Source organism: Anopheles darlingi, chromosome 2, assembly GCF_943734745.1.
Source record: "Anopheles darlingi chromosome 2, idAnoDarlMG_H_01, whole genome shotgun sequence".
Lineage (NCBI taxonomy): Eukaryota > Metazoa > Arthropoda > Insecta > Diptera > Culicidae > Anopheles > Anopheles darlingi.
In genome coordinates this window covers 20,350,170-20,370,037 of record NC_064874.1, presented here as the reverse complement: position 1 = coordinate 20,370,037, position 19,868 = coordinate 20,350,170, and the positions used below count along the sequence as shown (strand labels likewise).

Below are 19,868 nucleotides of genomic sequence, written 5' to 3'. Positions count from 1 at the left end.
GAGAGAGATTAGCGATAAGCGTAGATGCGGTGGCGATCGTTTGCTGTGACACCTCTTATCTAGCCACGCACACAAACAGGTTCTCTAGCTCGGTGTGGGGAAGGAACCAGTTCCGATGCTCTATTCCATTGATGCGTGCAAGTGCATACATTGTTCCACCTGCGACAACTCAACGCGACGATCAAGTGCGACCATATTGCAATATTGCTCCGTCGGTCGGAGTCCCCACACAAAAACAAAACAGTCGTCAGATGCGTTGAGAAATCAGAAATAGCAACCCTTGCGTAACACGCGCGCCTCATCTGCATGGACATTTCGTCGGACTAGGCCATCGTCTCGTTTTCCTCTGCCCATCTTCTGCTCCTTGTCCTCCTTCTCCTCATCATCATCATCATCATCATGTTCATGAGCATCGGGCTTTATTACAGTCATCAAGCATCGTTGATCGCTCGAGCGATTCCCTCCGTTAATTTCGCGATCATTCTTTCGACGTTCACTCTCAATTTCGTAGCCACGATGGCGGTTGCCTAGGAGCATAAGAGCTGTGGTGGTGCTCACCTCTTCCACTTCCTCATGGTCAACGCAAACACAAGCGACCGACCTATAACACAAGCTGCATAGCGTTTCGCTCCTTCGTGGTGCCTTCGTGGTAGCACAAAACGGAACCAATCATCCACCATTACCACCAACCGCAGAGGTAGCAGCAGAGGTAGCAGCAGAGGCAGCAGCAGAAACAGGACAAGGAGATTCGCATACTCGCCTTTTTATGGATTTCCTTTTAAGGATACAAGTTTACCTACTTTAATTTTTATTCATAATCAGCTGCTGCGAACCTCGCGGGGATTGGGAGAAGGGAGCGCTAGGCTCTCTTGAGGCTCTTGGAAGCGGGAAAAAATGGATGAATGGACGGAGGAACCTCGCTTCGTTCGTTCGTTCGTTCGTTCGCTCGCTACCGGCGCCCGCGGTCGGACGGTCAATTGACAGACGGCCGGCGCGCAGCATAATGTCGTTCTGGCGCCCATGTAAATGCCTGGAAGGTTCTTGTGAAACCGTGGCCTTTCTCGCTGCTACTGCTACTGCTGGTCGTATAGTGCTACTGATTTGAGCACGGTGTTCATGGGGAGAGAATAACGGGAAGGCGAGTAAAGAGTGTCTTCGCGCGTGTTGCTTCACAGTGTTGTCGGTTTGGCTTCGCATCCCCATTCACAGCTTCAGCCACAGAGAAGAGTGTTCAAACTGGAAAGCACTAGACTGGACCCATGTACAGAGCACCGTGTCGGAAGGTGAACTATGCTAGCAGCTTGTTTGTAAAATTAAATACGCGCCGGAAGACGCAATACAATCGAACACCAACAGGCTCCATCAGTTCATTATCTTCAGGTAAGGACCTCCAGCATTGCACGGCATCTTGGACTCAGAAGAGCAAATCCATGTGGAACGGCCACGACCACACCCGACGACAACGGGAACGGCGAGTGGCAGACACTCGACACTGACCCCCAGAGACGAGACGGAGACCATGGTGGTCGGATAAACAAATCCAAAGCTCGCGGCTCCGTGGGCTAAATCTTGGCCAAATATGGCCAACTCATTCCACGCTATCTCTCTCTCTCTCTTACTCTAGTTCCATTCTATCCGTTACGGATAGCTACGGAAAAAGCAAAACATTGTACTCGCAGTGTGTATGTGTGCCGTACGGATCACGATCGCCAACGAGTCCGTTTCCTGTTGCTCACCGCTTCACTCAAAGATCCCCCGTTGATTTCCTCTATTCATCTGCCTTTCTCTGCCGACCGACACTCGACCAGAACTCGTGGCCGTTGGCGTAGGAGGTCGCTGCGAGACGCTACGAGTATCAAACCATCCCGCGGGGACCACCCTATTAGTAAGTTCTGCAAGTCTATTCTTGACCTTTCGGGGCACGGGCCGCTCAACGAGAGCGCTTCATGTCATCGTCGTGGGCTCCAAAGTCGAACCACCAGGCTGGTGGCCACCGGGGCAGCGTCATCTGGTTGAAGTGGACATCTGTATTATTGTTTCGTCGTCGAGCGATCAACGAGAAGGCTCGTCTAGGGGTTGTCTAGGAGTGGAACCGAACCGTAACCTCTGATTGGAATGCACAATTTGCTAGTGAACGTTATAGATTCTCGGTTAGAGTTAGGACTTGTTCGATTGTCAATTGCTTTTCGTAATTTGTAGATTGTTGTAACGTGTCCATTTACATTTCTGTTCCATTACAGTATATTCGATCGTCGATTGAGATCATCACCAGCAACAGTAACACGCGCGTGGGTATATGTGTGTGTGTGTGTTACCACCACCGTGCAATACTCATTAAACTCAAACGATTACATCCCATGATAAACGCCAAACATCGATTTAAGGAGCGAAAGGTTAACTGGCTGGTGCGCTTTAAATTCCTCTCACACCTCCTCCTTCGGCAGGCACCGGCCGGAACCGGTTTCCTCCATCCTCGTCCGATACGCTCTTCACACAACTTCATAATTAACCGTAGAATGATCGCCATCTAAGAAGCGACTACGGGGCTGCTTCTACGGTTTGCTGCGACGAGAGAAGCGCGACCCTTCCTTCTGACGAATCCAATCTTCATGATTCATCCAACGCCTGCTGCGTTATCGGTTTCGCGGGTTCGACATCGCACAAGGACACTCTCACCTGCAGCAGAAGTGTAATTGTGTAATGATTGTAATTAGCAACCAATAGGACCGTAAATTAACCCGTGCGCACTCTGGCGGCATGCATGCCCACCACGGCGACCCGCGGGCAACATAAGCTGCATTCTAAGCAAAACATATCGTTTTTCGATAGCATCCACGGGCGACCGAGTGGCTAGCGGCTAGTGGCATGCGATCCGGAATGGTCCTAATTAAATTTAATGACATCGCTGGCCTGGGGGGTGGACTCTTACCCTCCCTGGCCTTCGGTCGCTTGTCTCGTGGTGCACCGGACGACTTCGCTTTTTTTTTTTTAATAATTTCCATATCAAACCAGCTTCACCATATCGCCGCGGACGGAGACATCTTGTTTATCTCGAGCCACTTCCAAGGGAGTTCCACCGACGAGAGAGAGAGAGGGAGACGCCACATCATTAGGGTCACGCCACGCATTATTGGTTGCGATTTAATTATAAACTCATTTGATGATGATTCCGTTTGCTGCGACGACGACGACGACGACCTGCGTTTAACGACCTGCGACGGACTGCGCCCAGGGAATATCTTGTATCTAGTGGATCGAGTGGAAAGCCCGCGTTCCGTTCCACAGAAACGTTGTCCAAACGGTCAAATCTAGGGTCTGAGCTGGACACACACACACGCGCACACACACGGGACAACACGGACGGACACTGTCCCTTTCGGTGTCCCTCCCCCAATGGCACCTGCTGCAGTGTTGCGACCAGCTACCAGCTACTACTTGCGTAGCGAACGGGGCGATCAACTTTTACCGTACAAAACCGCCACTCACTTGACGTTTGACGGGCCACGGGGCAACGGGGCGAGACCTCGGGCAGGAGGCCGAGACCGGGTTCGCTATCGAAACGTGGTGGCCCCTCTTTCGTGAGCGCGAAAACCATTTACGATCGACAGCTGCTGGACAGTCCATTAGAAGTCAAATCAACTTCGGACATTCGGAGCACACGGAGCGGAACTTTCCAGACGCCTTCGCCTGTCCAACGTCCCGTTGCACCCTTCGCCGTCATCGTGTCCCTCGCCAATCGATATCACCCGACGTCAGTGTCACTTATCGGGGTCGTAAAATCACTCGGCCATTTCCCTCTGGTCTCTCTGCGTGCTTGCTACAAACCGTGAGCTTGCAGCATCCGGACCACAGTAGGCTCTGTGGTTCACATCGCGGGGAACCTCAGACCCTCCGTGACGCTTGTCCATACACATACACACACAGACACACAAACACACGAAATGTCTCCATTTCGTCGGAATTGCTGTTCCGTTTTCCTCGAATCTGCCTCGAAACATGCCAATAAAATTTGATACCGATTACGGAGTTGGCCCCGCGGATGCCCGCGGCCACCATATTGGCAATGGATGTTTAGAGTTGTCATAAAGATCCGTATCAGCCCCGGTCAGTCGCCAGTATTTGCCCACCAGCCCCCCCGGGTGGTGAACGGAACGGAACACCCTTGTAATCACGATTCACGAAGCACATTTCCCTTCGAACCCAGTGTGTCCTGCGGGATCGCGAGATCGTCTTCTCCATCTTGTGGTCTTGGGGTCCTCCACCACCACCACATCCACTAAAAGCTGCCTCACGACTGCAGCTTCACTTTCCGTCTGCCAGTCGACGTTGAGATCGATGAAATAATTTACTTTTAATATGCCTCTCCACTCCTCCGCGCTCTGGTCTATGCTCGATCGACCGCCAAAAAACATCTACTAATCGTTTCGTTTGGATCGCTTTGAGGACGGATCCATCCTGCGGGTGGTCCACTTCCCGCGATCAAAACAGCGTCCTGGGTGGTTTGATGAGTTTGATTAGCAGGTGTTTATTGACGCTCGTTGCTAGGCTTCGGAGCTAGGCTCGGGGAGCTAGGCTGCATCGGCATCAATTTTGACCGATCTGCCTCGTAGCCCCCGGTAAGCGGATTATAGAAAAAGAAACTAATATGTTTTTATGTTTTACTTTTCTTCCTAAATCATCGCTCCGCAAGGAATTGATTTCTGATGGCTGACAGTCGCTCGGTTCGGTTTGCTATAATACCACCACCGCCTCCGGAGCGTGGGTGCGCCGATCTGGAGATTCGCTAATCACCAAATCAAACTCACATAATCGCATGAAATATGTGCGCCCCGAATGAGACGTTCGTTTAAGGCGGTCGTGGGAGAAACGCTCCGTTTGCCGTCGGAAGATGTGGCGCAGACCGATGGCGCATCATGGACGAGTCTGAAGTGAATCAGCCCAGCCAAGCCCAGACCAGACCAGACGCTGCTAATGCGCACTCCCCCTTTTCTTCCCAATCCTATCGCTCAAAATGCTCGTTGAGATGCTACGGCCTCCACTCGGTCATGGATTCGATGCTATCAATGGATCGATCCATTTGAATAACCACTTATCATGGAGCATGAAGCACTGCAGTGCGTCCGGGGCCTGGTGGGGCCACAACGGGCGAGGCCATCCGTCCAGCCTCGGAGTGTCGGTCTCGGAGCTGGTGGAGCTCACGGATCGCCGACGGATTTTTTGAGCACACAATTTAAATATTTTGTTTGCCTTTCCAACAGTTTGATTGCAAATGGAAATCAAACAATTTATTTAACACCCCGTACAACTTATTTACGTACGGCTGATAAACACAACTCAAGCTTAGCTGATAACTTTATCGTTTCAAGTGCTTCGGTGATAAATATTGAATTTTTTTTCTGTATGTTCTCCTTAAATTTGTTTATAACCGACGCGGTCCCTAGCCTAATGGCAGCGGGTCGTTTGGCATATTGAATGTACGGTTTCAGTCGCTATCGAGTTCGAAAAAATATTGCGATTAACAATTGACATGCGATCGTTGAAGGAAATTACTAAAAAAAAACCTGAAAGAAATACCGTCGTAGTGGTCGATAAATTATCATAACTGTGAAGAAGTTCGAGAGAAAAATAAGAATCGCTAGTACTTTATTGGTGTTATATCTATTTATTAGTGTAAACAACAACGATCTGCAACGTTTTGATCAGCTGAGAATGTCAAATTTTAAGCCTGAAAAAGGTTTAAATTCAAAATGAAATTTAAGAATATATAAATGTAGACTATATGAAGATTTAGAAACAGAATAGCAACATGAAGTATAGCATACATGAATATTTAGAAACAGAACACATTTAGAAACAGAATAGCCATTAGCCAAACGTTACTTGTAATATAAAGTTGATTCAAAGCGTATATCCTACTAACCCAAACACCTAGTTAAATTCAAGTGCATCCCGAACATCAAATATAATCCAATGATCTATTAAGAGTTTGTTTTGAGTTAAAATAATCAGGAAAAAAGAAGCTATCCAAAAATAATTTCTAATTCACAACCTATGAATACGATTGCACAAATGTAATAAACCAATAAATGAAAAAAAATATTCAAGAGTCTCATCAACAAGCATATCAGTCGCATTCGATCGTAACGATTCACTCCATTCAACCTTTCCATCGTGTACCACCCCAAAAACTCCAGACAAATCAGATCCAAATCTGTACCACTTCCAAATCGCCCAAAAGATTCACGAATGGCCACCCCTCCTGCCCGTAGAGGGCAATCCGTGCCCCTGGGTTAAAGGTTAGCATGCCACCAAGCGCCGATTCAAATGCAAAGGTACACAATTTACAATAATTCATTTTCCAAATTACTCGATTGTCTATCAATGCTACCGAGCGCGAAACGATTCAGCATGATCGTTCAAAAAGCCACCATTACCTCCCACCCCTCCTCACCCCTTCCGGGGCATCCATCTCCTTCAGTCTGAATGCTCCTAGTTTTGGACCGGGGCGAATAATGGGCCGACAACAAGAGCAAAGCGGAACGATACCTCCAATCAAATCGTACCACTGGGCAGGCAACCGGCGGTCGGTGGTTCAATTACGTTCGCATTTTCGGGTGCCGGGTGTCAGTACGAACGCGCAAGTGCTAGTGTCCATCATCCGCGAAGCGATTCACAGCAGCCTCGGCCCCGGCAACCTTACCTAATCGCGTCTAGTGCTTTGGCTTTTCGGCAGCTGAACCGGCAAGACCCTGACCGGGCCCTCGTCATCCAATCGCCTCGGCATTCATTAACGGTAGCATTAGTGTTGTGAAAATATTTAATGCTTCACTTGTGGTAAGCCGCGAACCCGCTACACGTCACCTCACCTCGCATGGCACGGTTGGTATTATGTTCGGACAGGAGTCGATCAACATTCCTGCCCACTGTCCACGACGGATACTGTGCGCTCCTCACACTCCTTCTCTATCTCTCGCTCTCCACAAACTGCTGGATTGATGGAGTTGGCACGATTCAAGATCGACGCACGGCGTGCAGTGCCCTGAAGGCACTTGCCAACGAAACGATCCCAACCATGACGTCAGTCGCTTTTGCAGGACCTGCAACAAAGCCCTGCCAACTGCCAAAAACGCCGCTGAATCCAGATCCAGTGTCAACAGGAAGCAGATTACCGGTGAGCTGTTCCGTTTGCTCAATGAAATCGACCCGCGTCGATCGTGTCGGTAAGCGAGTCCGTTTGATGTTGGACAGTAAAAAGAAATCCCCAAATCATTCCTCGCGTTCACTGCGATGATCCACTTTCACGACAAGCGAATGAAAACGGCCCAGATGGATCCAAGGCCTTAGACGCTGCCGGGGGGGAAATGCTCAAGGGCTGGCTTTTGTGCCAATGTCTGGGATCAGAGACAGTTTAGCCCGGGGAATTGCTGCTTGGCTGGTTGGTACAATGTATGTTGCAAATCATGCAGGATAATGGTGTAAAAATTCGGGCACACTGACCACTGCAAACGTTTGGATACGGAGCGATCATTACGCCGGTGTACTTGCGACGATTATGATACATTTTTCGTGTTGGAATCCCACGATCATTTCACTTTTCTTTTTTTTTTTGAGATCATAGCCACCGGAATTCCAAGTGGTAATCGCTTGAAGTGACAACAAACCAGGAATGCGCTGCTCAGCTGTTATAACAAACTAGCAAACAAGCACTCGATTGTTGGGAATGTTTTTCGTGGAATAAACACTAACAATTTACAAAACAAGATCGCCATTATTTCATCTCATATCGTTAGACTTTCGATTCATTCGATCACTGGCAATCGATTTGTGGTGCGCGTAACGCAACCGAACCCCTCCAGGCTAAACTCCATCCCATTCCACTGATTGCTGTCTCATTATCCCCCTCCCTTGGGTTCATGAAGAAGTACAGCAGCTCATTAGGGAGTGACCGCGAAGCACCGCGACGGTATGCCATGCCGTACTACAGCCACACAAGCAGCAGCAGCAGCAGCAGCAGCAGCACCCAAGTTACATCCAAGTTCCAAACAGGTGACAAAGCGTAATTTATTGCCGATGCCAGTCGGTGATGCGGTGATGTTTATCTTCATCCAGCCTTACATCGCGATCGCGCCTTAAAGGGTGGCGAGGACTCCATCTATGCTGCTCCATTAAATTCGGTTTGGACGCTAGGTCTCAGGGAAAGCGACTTTGTAAATGCTCCATTCAGCTCCTGGGAAAATGGCTTCATTGCCCCGTGGGATCGATTCAGTAAATTATCTAATAGAGCCATTAGCGTTTGGATCGGAGCGCGAAGCATTCGATGCCGGGACCACTGCGAGCACTGACTGAAGGTGACACACGAAGGGCTAACGATTCCTTTAACAAGCTCAGTCGGGACAGCAAACCGCAGGAATCGATTGCGTGATTGCGCCAATATTCATGTACACTGTTGACCCGCTGACAAAAACTAATTTCCCTAATAGTGTTTGTGTGTGTGTCTGTCTGTTTCACTCACTAATGAGTGCATACTCCGTGGGCTACTGCGCAGCGATGGAAAAAGTCTTTCACCTTTTCTGTTCCATTTACGCCATTATGGAGCGTGGATCCATGATGCCCAGAACGGTCGTTCTTCCTATTTAGATGCTCGCCACACACAAAGCAACAACGAAAACGGAAGCACTTGACACTCTTAACGAATGAAAACGTTCGCTGTCCGTTTGGCCGGGACACGCAGGACATCTTTACCTTTACCAGCTCCTTTTGTCAACGCCTGCTGCGCACCCTCAACTCAACGACCATCGCAGCTAATTAGCCACTATAGATGCTGCTACTCTCTGTCCTCTGCCTTTGTGACTTCACCACGCGGTCAGCGACGAACGGAACCTTCACGAGTCACTTCTGCCTTTGTGCCTTTGTGCGCCGGTGTTACCGCATCCATATGCACGGGCACGGGACACACCAGCGGTCATATGGCGATCGAACAAAACGGTTGCGATACGCGACACAAACCAAACCGCAAAGATGGCGTCCATGTTTGGGGCGAAAACGTGAAACTTCAATCAAACGTTTTGGCATGGCTTTTGTTTCGTGGCCACAACGCGTCTCCTCACCACATCAGTCACCCGTTCCGATCCGATCCGATCGACAGGACGGTACGCAGATTGCTTCGTCGCGATAGTTGTGTGCGCACCGGGGGCCAGGATGTGTCTCCGCAGCGCAGATGAAGCATTCCATTAATTAGAATAGATAAGAGAGAGAAAGAGAGAAAGAGAGAGAGGGAGAGCGCGCGTACGAGATCCCCATTTGGCACCATTTTGCATCACCGAAAAGCCTGCACACCGCACCACAGCGCCCGGTGCTGGCCCCAGCCGTTTTGAGCAAACATCCGCCACACAGAGTGTCAAAGATCGCTTCAAGATCGCAAGCAGCGAGCGGGCGCCGGTCCTGCGGTTTCATCTCCCTATCATCATCGTCGCCTACTACTACTACGTCGTAAGCTGCTTTTGGGCATGAATTGCGGAAAAATCGTGTCCAAACGCTGCTGACGCTGGCGCTGGAATGGCGGGCGGGACGTTTTCGCTTTCGAAACGATTCCTCAAATTGAAAGTCTGTCCGCCGATGTGGTGACGGAGGAACTCCACTTGATGGCGGAGAGTGGGGCCACCGCGCCGGACTTACGACGATCCGTGGCATCATCATCACCATCATCATCATCATCCGGCACTAGCCGCATCCTTTTATGGCGCTTAACTAACGAATGTTCGCGCAACCCTATCCGCCATCCTGGCCATCGCTAGAGCCAGCCAGCCAACCAGCCAGCCAGCCAGCGAGCGGATGGGGTTCGCCTTCGTGTCTTTTGAGTCTCCTTTCGTAAAACCCCCTATTCGCCACCCAAAAAAGGCTTTTGCACGTGGCCATAAGCAGCGTGCCGCAGAGCCACAGAGCCGAAGACATATGCTTGCGTCCTCCCCCAAAGGGGCCCGCCAGATGACTGCTGGCAAATTTGCTGAGCTAAAGATGTTTTAATCTATCCGCAAATATTTAACTCCGGACCGAAATTCCGAAACCGGATCTATTAAACAAGGCGACGGCGGATCATAGCGAGGCGCAATTCGTCAAACAGCGAGGACCACGGTGAGGTCAGGGAACGTCCTCGAGAAGAATGCCGAGGACGTTGGAATGGCGACACGGGAACGGGTTTCGTTTGTTTTTTTTTTTTTTTTTGGACGAATGTAGGTCAACTCACAGCGGATCAGCTGGGCGCTGGGATGTACAGGATGTACCGAACGGAGGGAATGTTCATCATTCAAATGGTTCCCTGGCTGGCAACTGGTTTGCTCGTTGATGATCGGCGGTTTTTTTTTTTGTGAGTTAATTGTATGTTTTCGTTTCTATTGAAAGCGAACACAAACAATATGTTGTGCAGGATTTCGATTACCGGGAACATGTCTGAGGGCGTCTCGTAACCTGCGTAATAAGGAAAGCACGCCACGAGCATCGAGCCCCTTGGGTGGGTGTCTGTTTACCAGCGGAAAGAACAACACGATAACTCCCTAATGGTTGAATTTCGTGCATTTATCGGAGGCAATTGAGGGACGATAGGAATCACGGCCCAATCACGGACACGGACACGGTCACGTGGGATTGGTTTGACTTTGTTGCACAAATTGTTCCGCCACCGTCGCCGATTCCAATCTGATCACGATTTGTGGCCACTACAAAGAGAGAAACGGACGGAGAGAGAGAGAGAGAGAGAGAGAGAGAAAGAGAGCGAGAGTGAGGCCATGTTTCGATCTCGAAACTCATGTAAAGTCAGTTATCCTGGTCCTGGCATCAGTAGCCGAACCGTCAGGGTGGAACGAGGCCCAGCATTCCAACTTCCCTTCACCACCCGGCCCGGTGTTCCGGTGACTCGAAAAGGGATCGAAGAAACATGATACTTAAGGCTTATTATTACACCCGGCCTCCATCAGTCACCTTGGGGCTTGGGACCACCGGCTGCTGGTGGCCGGGGCGTTCGGGGCGGTGATCGAGATGCCGAGAAGCTCCCATTTAACGCTCCCCTTGCCTCTCGCCATACGGCATCAAGATCAACGCCCACAAACGCCTCCACGCCAACGAGCGGGACCAACAGTGCGAGATTAACCGGTGTGGGCGTAGGAATTCCGTAAGGTCCTGGGCCACCACCGGTTGAGGCGGGCACCCGGACACACACACACACAACACACATCAGCGATAGTGCATGTTTGCATAATATATCATAAATTATCAATCTTTTTGCTTCATAATTAATAGCAATTAAAAATCAATTTCTCCCGAGGATGAGGACGCTGCATTGCTGCAACGGCAGGGAGGGGGGGGGGGCGGTGTCCCCAACCCCACCAGAGGATCGAATCGATCGAACCTGATTAACCTGAACCGGCCTACCGGTGAACGGGTTTCGGAGTAAAGGCTCTGATGCTCTCGTGCCAGGCCAGACCAGGCGATGTGATTAATCCACGGAATCGGAAGCAACCGACCACGGCCCCGGGAATGCCAACCAAGCGGCGGTCATAACATGCGCTTACGCTCCGAATCTTGATTGCCACAAGCAACGGCAGTTGCACCAGCAGCAACAACAGCAACAACAACAACAACAAAAACACGATTCGATCGTTGATTTTCACTTCTGTAAGGGTAATGCGAAGGGGGTGCGTTCATCATTTGCCGGATTCCCCCGGAGCGGTACCGCTGACTCATGCCAGCATGCTTTACCGAACCCATCGGGGCACACGGCACGAGTGCATCTGTGTGCATTGAAATGGCCTAGCGTCGCAATGGCGCAGCAATGGCGCAGACGATCGATCATCGTGGGATGGTGCTTGTTATCGGTCCATGCTAAACAGTCCAATCAATTGGACAAATCGGTCCAAAGGCCTCGCATCACCCGTTATAAGCCCGTTAGGTTTTGAGCTCGTCGAGGTGCGCCGAGAAAAGGGCGGCCCGACAATTACCCACCTGCAAGCGGCCCACGATAACGACGAAGATAGCATAATTATGAACAATTTAACATACGACGACGACGGCGACGACGAAGCAACTCGGAAACGGAACGCATGCACAACCCATTCCGTCTCGCCATTGGCCACGACAAACGACATTTGCCTCAATGTTACTAATGTTCACAGCTTCCTAGGGAGGGAGAAAGCCCAGCCGCCGGTCGGCTGTTGTTGGTGTGGCATGTAGCATGCGTAGCGAGATTGATCGATTGGGCGGACGAGAGGGCGGACCTGGCCTGGGTGCGTGGCCAGTTATCATCTTCGTAAATAGACGATGCCAGATAAAGAAAGTGAAACCCACCGGCGGGGCAGGCTGACAGGTTAATTTGTTTGACAGCCCAGCCAAACCCAGTCATGCCGATTCGAATCGCGCCCCCCCCCCCCCCCCCCCCAAGTCCTCGATGCGTGGCCTCGCGCAGGTTTTGCGCGATGTTGTGCGTGTGCGCACAGTCGGGTTCAGCGGCACACGTCACGACCAGAATTGACAAATTGTTGCTGCTCCTCGGTTCGCCGCCTGCTCGATCGCTATCAAAAAAAATCGCTGCACAACCGTGCGCGAAAATGCCAAATGGCATGCCATGGCCTGCTGAGCTGCGGCTTATGTCGTCCCCCTTATTCCATATGCGTCAGCAGCAGTCCAGTCCAGTCCAGTCCAGCCCAGTGCATGGGGAGTGCCGCGATATTTTGCCTGCGTTGCGATCGCCGCGCGATGTAAAAGGTTATCGAAAGGGTGCGCTGCTTCCCACGATCTAATCAAATTGAAGCGATCGTCCCCGTCCCGTTTGCTTGGTGATGCGTTGTCAGCACACACACACGCGCGCGTGCTCCGTCTGTCCACCCTTTTGTTGTCTAGGCGATGATCTGAGTTTGAAAAGATAATGAGAATCGTGAATCCTCATCGCTAACTCCCCTACCTGGTCACTATCGCCGTGATCGAGTGACCTTCACGACGGGCAACGGTTTAACGGTCAGTAGCAGCAACCCCCTGGACCCACCTTCGTCAGGCTCCCTGGTGGTGAGGCCCGCCCAGCGGGTGCGTGATCCACATTTCAGCACCTCATAATCGGATCGGAGGTGCTAAGCGCGGGGCCAGCCAGCCAGCGAGCTCACTTTCTAATGCTTCCCAGCGGGAAGCACCCATCCGAGGCTGGCACCGAAGGCCTGGCGCCGAAGGCCAGCAGCATCGGTTCCATATTGAATCATCCCCCCGGTGCCGACAGCACACGGCAGTCAGAATCACATACGGCGGCGGCCCAAAAACCGATTGTTTGGGAGCTTGTCTAACGGCGTTCTATTGTTGCTGTCTTCGATTCGTCTTGGCCCCACGTCTGGGCACCACCGTCAGCTCCGACATTGCACGCACGACTTCCTTCATCCATTTTCGGAACGCGCCGCTCACTCACTTGTTGGTGGTTTTCATATATGCTGAAGACCATGACAAATCGCGACGCGAACGGTTTTCAATGGGCGGCCTTTTCGATTTCTTCACTCTTGCGCTGTTTAGTTACTGCGTCTTTGGCCAGTGTCCTGTGCTGGGGCACACCCTTCGACATGCAACGATCACTATGATGCAAGCGAAATCGATCTCCCGGTGATTGTTGTGTTCGCCATACAGTAGTAACTATCACTTCCTGTGTTCGATCCTGCTAAAGTCTACCATTTCTCAATCATTTCTGTCCACCGGCACGAAAACGATGACCAGGAATTGCAGCAAACGAAAAGTATTGCCCTTTCTTTATTCTAAATGCACCAAAAAAGGTTTGGGGAACGGAATGAAGTCACAGGCCACTCGCTTGGTTTGGTTTGAATTTACCTTCAAAATTTTGATCACTCTGCTACACCTCGTGCTCGATTCGTCTCGTTTAAAAAGCATTAATTACGCACCACAGCTACCAGACACCGGGTTTCCTCTTCCTTCCTTCCTGGGCAGAAGAAGGACAAGGGCATCAGTTCGGTCTTATCGAAGCTCATTGGCGACATGTATAATCATTCACCTCACCACCGCTACAACTACAAGCGCGAACAACTTCGCTGTCCGATTGTAAATACACCGAACCGTACGTGACCGTTGTTTGTGTTTCTACGTCTACGTCTGGCGTGTGTGTCCCCTTGTATGCCATCACCCACCCGGAACGGATCCAGACGGATTGGTTGGATGGAATAACGATGTGTACGATCCTAGAGCATAAAACATCCCGCATCACCGGGATAGCTTCCTGTTGGCAAAACGGTTGTTGGGCGCAGTCCCTACTAGTACTACTACTACTACTACTACTACTACTACAGTCAGGCGGCAGTCTACTACGCGGCTAGAGTAGCGCTTCCATCGACCATCGGAGTTCTACTGCGAAATTCTACTAGACCACATCGATGTAGTAGAGATGGTCCTGCTGCTCACGGCGCATTTTCCGGCAAGCGCCAGCGACAACAAGCGCTTCTAGCGTGAAAATCACTGAAACGATGAAGGAAGAGAAGAACTTGTAAGCCAATCAGTGGACGGCGAATGGCTGGTGGTGGCTTACGCGTGAATACAATAATGATTTTGAGCTCCAGCACCGTTTTGCCGATGTTGTTCTCGTTGTACTCGGTGGTGCTGAGCACTATCCTTCGCACGATGGCGGACGCCTTCAGTGTGATGGTGCAAGTTTGATAGATCTGCAGTAGCTTCTCGTTGCGCTACGAAAACGAAACGAAAACATCGAGAAAACATTTATCTGCATCATCGCGTACGTGGGTAGAACAGCAATCGAAAGGATAACTACCTTTGACACGCCAATCATTAGCAGCAGCGACAGCAGGTTGTACAGCAGCAGCAGCACAAAGATGGGCTCCACTGTAACGAACGAAAGAAGCAGAAGCGCAGATGAGTCACACCGGGTCCGCTGCGATTGCCCCCGGCCGCTTACCCTGTCCCCAAATCGCACCATTATAACAGCCCAGCTCTTGGGCCGCCTCGTTCGTACTAGCCCGGGCACAATACAGGAATGCCCGGGCGATGTGGAAGGAGATGAAGATTTCGCCCAACGCAATGAAGTAACTCCACGTGTAGTAATTGCACACCGAGCATCGCATCTTGCACTTGCCCGTCTAAGGCCGTCGATTCCAAAAGGCAGCCGAAAAACTCCTAGAGACTCCTCCCCGCACGGTTACGCACTACACCCTAGGAGCGCTACGGATTGGCACAGGATAGGGGACACGCTGCTCCCGGCCCCTAGGACACCACTGGGCAGACAGCTACAGCCGGTACATAGGCGCTCGGAAAATGTTTCAGCTGCGGAAGTTGGTCTCGTTCTTATGTTTTGACTGGTCTGACCTGCACGAAAATCAATTTCCCGTGTCCTATACCCTGTGTGGTGAAGGGGAAGACGCACCTGACAGGCAGCGTGGCCACAGACATGCGCATTACCGACCGTTTACGAATTTGAATTTTGAACTCAACATTTAATGAAACAGTTTTTTCGATGCCGCATTGAAAGACCACCAACATACATAAGTAGATGCAGCTATCAGTAGGTGTGCCACAGGCCATCGGCGCGCTCCCTTATCAGGTAGTACATCGGTAGTACTTGCTGTCGCAAGGTTGGAGAGACATTTCCAGCAACAGCAACCGATACGCAGTGACCGCTGTCGTCAGCTTCTTGGATAACTTTGAAAAAAAAACCTTGCCAGCATAATCAACTACCGGCCAATGGTTTCAGATTTATTGCTCAACCCTCGTGACGGTACCAGCCAGATCATAATCTCGCATAGTGGCCCGATTGTGACTTATCACCGTGACCACGCGGACCGGCACTGAACGTTCGGTTACCTGAGCTGCTGTCCGCTGTGGTTGTTGCACATTCGTTGCTCACGAAGCAGCTGAAGATTGCCACTGATTGGAATTTATACTAGCGGCTACACCACGACTGTGGTAGTGGTGGCGAAAGTCCCTCGGCCAGCCTACTGCGAACCGGACTGCGGACTCATGGTCAGCGCGCTAACATATCACCACGGTGACATCTTTATTGTACGCCAACGGAGCGGCTGGCTGGCGGCTGGCTGGCTGGCTGGCCGGCAAGAAGATCGTTGGTGAAAGATATTGACCGAACATCCGATTGGACGGTTGGTGCGTGAAAAATGTACCGACCGCCGGTTTTCGATTTATCTCGATCCCTTCCGATGACCATCTTTCCACGGAGTAGGCTGCGATGAAGTGCTTACTGCTTGTAATGATGCAGGCAAAGGTCCTTTTCACATCGATCGATTTCTTGATAAAAAAAAAAAAGAAAAGGGAATTTACATCGATGAGATCGCTTCTACTTCGACGCTTCAGCATACACAGGTGCATCTTGCTGATTAAACTACTTCACTATCACCGTAAACATAAACACACGCTGATAAGGAACACCGGATCGTTCCCCAGGGGAATTGGCGCGATTAACAAGCAGTTCAATCTCTCGAACGCGAACCGAAGCGCCCATACGGTTAAGCTTGATTAGGATTCCTTTCGCGCAAACACCGGCACGGAAAGGTGAGAGAAGGGGGACGGCATCAGCCACTTAACCACTGGCCACTGATTTCATCTCATTTGTCTAACGCTTTACGAGACACCATAAAAAACCTCATCTGGCCCCGTCACCTCGATCCATTTCGCGTACGATCGCACCACATCTTTAAACCCTCATTACCGGTCAAGGATTAGTCTCTCCGCCGGCCGCCGTATCCGGTACCACGCCGGTCCTGCGCTCACCATAATGATGCAATAAAGGCATACAAATCCAGTTAGTACGCACCGGGTGCCGGGTACCGGGGTGTTTCGATCCCTCGACTGTGACGATGACTATCGCCAGATCGCCACGGTTCAGATCAGATCGCTACGATCGCTACCCTGCACCGATCAACATAATCGACTAATGAGATCCGCGAGCGAGCGAGCGACCGAGTACACACACGCATAGTTTGCGAGATCGATTACTGACCAACTAAGGTGGTAGGCAAAGAAATGTCGCGCTGGTACTATTGTGATTTATGATGCCATCTTATGTTGGCTTGTAAATTGAGCTATAATGTGCCATTGTGAGTGTTTTTACGCGTGCATTATGCCGGGGACCCTTTAATGGTGGTGGTCAAGACAAGTGTGATGGGCTCATTTGTATGATCGCAGAACCGAGTGGACCTTTCGTTTAATAAATCTGCATGATGTTGAGCATAGCGGTAATGGATAGCCGTGGATATGTGTTGCAAGCGGACATGTTAACGGTATACCATCCTTGACTTTTCGCGTTTCGCTTTTCTAATTGAATTTTAGCTAAACATTTGCTGATTACCTTTCGAAACCAACTCGAGGGACATCGAGGGAATTGGCAAAATACCGATACTACCTTCGCTACCCTCTGGCCTACTGCCACACCCAAAATTCAATTCCCAGTCAGCCACCTCTAGCCAAGGCTCTAGCTGCAGGAGAAGGCAACCGTGTCCCGTGTCCCCCTGTCCGGTCTCCGGGTTGAGGTCACACGAAACAAGTTTCCTTCCTGCGTCTCCTTTACTGGTGCGTCGTCGTGACTGATCGACTGAGCCCGAAAAAAAAACTGGGGCTCGTGTCGAAAGTGTAGCATAATTATTTTATGAGTTCGCAAACGCACGTTCCACCCGCGAAACCGGGTAGTGGTGGTGGTGGCCTATGCATGGCGTTGATTGATTGCCACGCGCGCGCGCGCGCTGGCGCACGCGTTAGATTGTGTTTGCCGCCACCGACGCCGTCACCGATCGCTGACCAGTGATCACTCGCGAGCGCACGCCACCGGACAGCACAAGCCTTTCGCGACTCCCTAGACTCCTTTTCTCGGTATCGATCGGAGGATAGATAGTGTGTTTGTTTGATGGTGGGGAGCGACGCACGCGAAGCCACCGTGCCTAGTCCGTAATGGAAACTTATCGTAATTAATCTGCGGCGTGCCGAAATCCACTTCGCGCGAAACCAACGGCTCTCTCTCGCTCTCGAGACGGTCCCAAATGCGGGTCAGTTGGCGGGCAAAGGGTCCTTTAGCTTTCACGATTCCTTCGGGTATCCCTCTGCTCCACTTCTGTCCACTTTCGCACAGCCACATTATGATAGATCGCTGTCACCACGACGCAGACCACGGGCCATTTCGGTAAAGTCCCCATAATCTACGTCAGGGGAACGTGTTTTTTTGGCCAAAAAATGGATTGCACTCCAGTCCACCAGACGGTAGCCAGACCAGCCACCGGTGGGACCGGCTATCGATCATAGTCACCCGCGGTTCGTAATTGAGGCTTAAGATTAATCCGCTACATTAATGGAACACTTGTGCCATTTGCATACTAATGGAGCAGGTTTAATTTTTTTTGTTGTTGTTATTGTTGCTTTGTGTGAACGGCGACCTATCGCTACCGCTGCCGATTACTCATCGAACGAGACGCGTTATCGCTCCGTTACACTCGTCGTCGTCTGATGTCCTTCCGTCCTGGCGCTCAAAAAAAACCCCCAATTCGGCACCATCATTTGGTGCTCCATTTTCTTCCGAGCGGCAGCGAATCGATGTCCACCATCCGCATCGAACTCCATGCGGTAAACGCAGTAGGCCGCACGCCGGACCCGCGAATCCAATAGCCGTGGCCACACGGGGCGAAAATTTGCGCGCAAATTTGCACATTAATGCCAAAATGTTTTCGCTTAGTGTGGCAGGGGTAAAAACCCGAAAATTTATGCCGAAATGTCAAACGTATTGTTTTCATCTGTGTTTTGGCCGCTGAAGTTGATTTCCGAATAAATTTTGCAGTTTTTAACGATTTTGTTGCTGTTGCTGTTATATTTATATTAAAAATGCAAAAACAATACGAAAAGAACCTACATTTTCGTAAATAAAGCGTTCGATAGCGTCAAGGGTTCAGCGAAAAAGTCCGCGGACGTATAAAAGTTTGACAGCGTGTAAGGGTTAAGCGAAACCGTTTTGGCATTAATTTTTTCGTTTGCGCTAGGGTTTTCGCCCCGTGTGGCCACGGCTAATCACGATTTACTCTAAATATTGAAACAACGGTTCAATTGCTATAATTTATCGCTCTTCGTTGCTCCCTTCTCCGTCTTTTCTGCTCCGTCATCTGCAGTGCAGGAAGGACGAACTGCACACACACACACACACACACAGCAGTGCCGCGGCGTTGGCCGTTTTGTTTGATTTATTGAACCCGTCGATCGAACGATCGATCGAGGAGAGGAAGGTTCGGCTGCAGGGCTGGAAAACGTGTGGCCCAAGAGCAGGCCGGCACGGTTTGTCGTTTGTCCCTCGCTGTGCAACCGACCACGGTGGCGGCTACTGCCTCGTGGTTCCGGGGAAGGTCCCTCACCCCCCTCCCCCCTCGCCGAATCCCGGCTCCAGAAAAGGCGGCGCCAATAATGGTGCCTTTAAAAGGTTATTTCTGTTGTTAATCATCATTCGGAAAATGAAGTTGTGGTCACAACGGCGACGGTACGGTGCTTACCGTGACCTCCCGTGATGACCTCTCGCCGCCGTTACCGCCATTGCTGCCACCACCGCGACGCCACTTTTCGGGGTGGCGCCATTTCTGTACGACATTAATACGATCAAATTGAACCGTAAATGTCACCCGGGAGAAAAAAAAAACCCGGGCTAAGCTGCGCGTGTGACCGTTTGTGATGGTCATAAATTGCTACCCATAAGCGCTGCTGGCGATTGTGCTAGATGGTATGCGCTGCTGCTCGCGAAGCTGGCGAGCACCCGAAGGAAACTGCGCTGGCAAATCCTGGCCGCACCACGGAACCACAGCTCATGGTTGCGATGGCATATTAATGGTGATGCCGGTGCAATTAGTTTC

The 19,868-nt window shown here is 50.8% G+C and overlaps 1 protein-coding gene across 2 annotated transcripts; it reads right to left on the bottom strand.

The window, feature by feature from the left end:
• Window positions 1-14,377: 14,377 nt before the first annotated feature.
• On the bottom strand, window positions 14,378-15,323 carry LOC125948942 (uncharacterized). Of its 2 annotated transcripts, none has more exons than XM_049675503.1 (4): window positions 14,942-15,323; window positions 14,798-14,868; window positions 14,558-14,711; window positions 14,378-14,487 (listed from the first exon to the last, which is right to left on the bottom strand). In XM_049675503.1, exons 1-4 carry the CDS (start codon window positions 15,105-15,107, stop codon window positions 14,393-14,395), a joined length of 486 nt encoding a protein of 161 aa, XP_049531460.1. In that variant the 5' UTR covers window positions 15,108-15,323; the 3' UTR covers window positions 14,378-14,392. The 2 variants fall into 2 exon arrangements, with proteins under 2 accessions (XP_049531460.1, XP_049531461.1); XM_049675504.1 differs by having other exon boundaries at window positions 14,960-15,323.
• Between the last annotated feature and the right edge of the window lie 4,545 nt (window positions 15,324-19,868).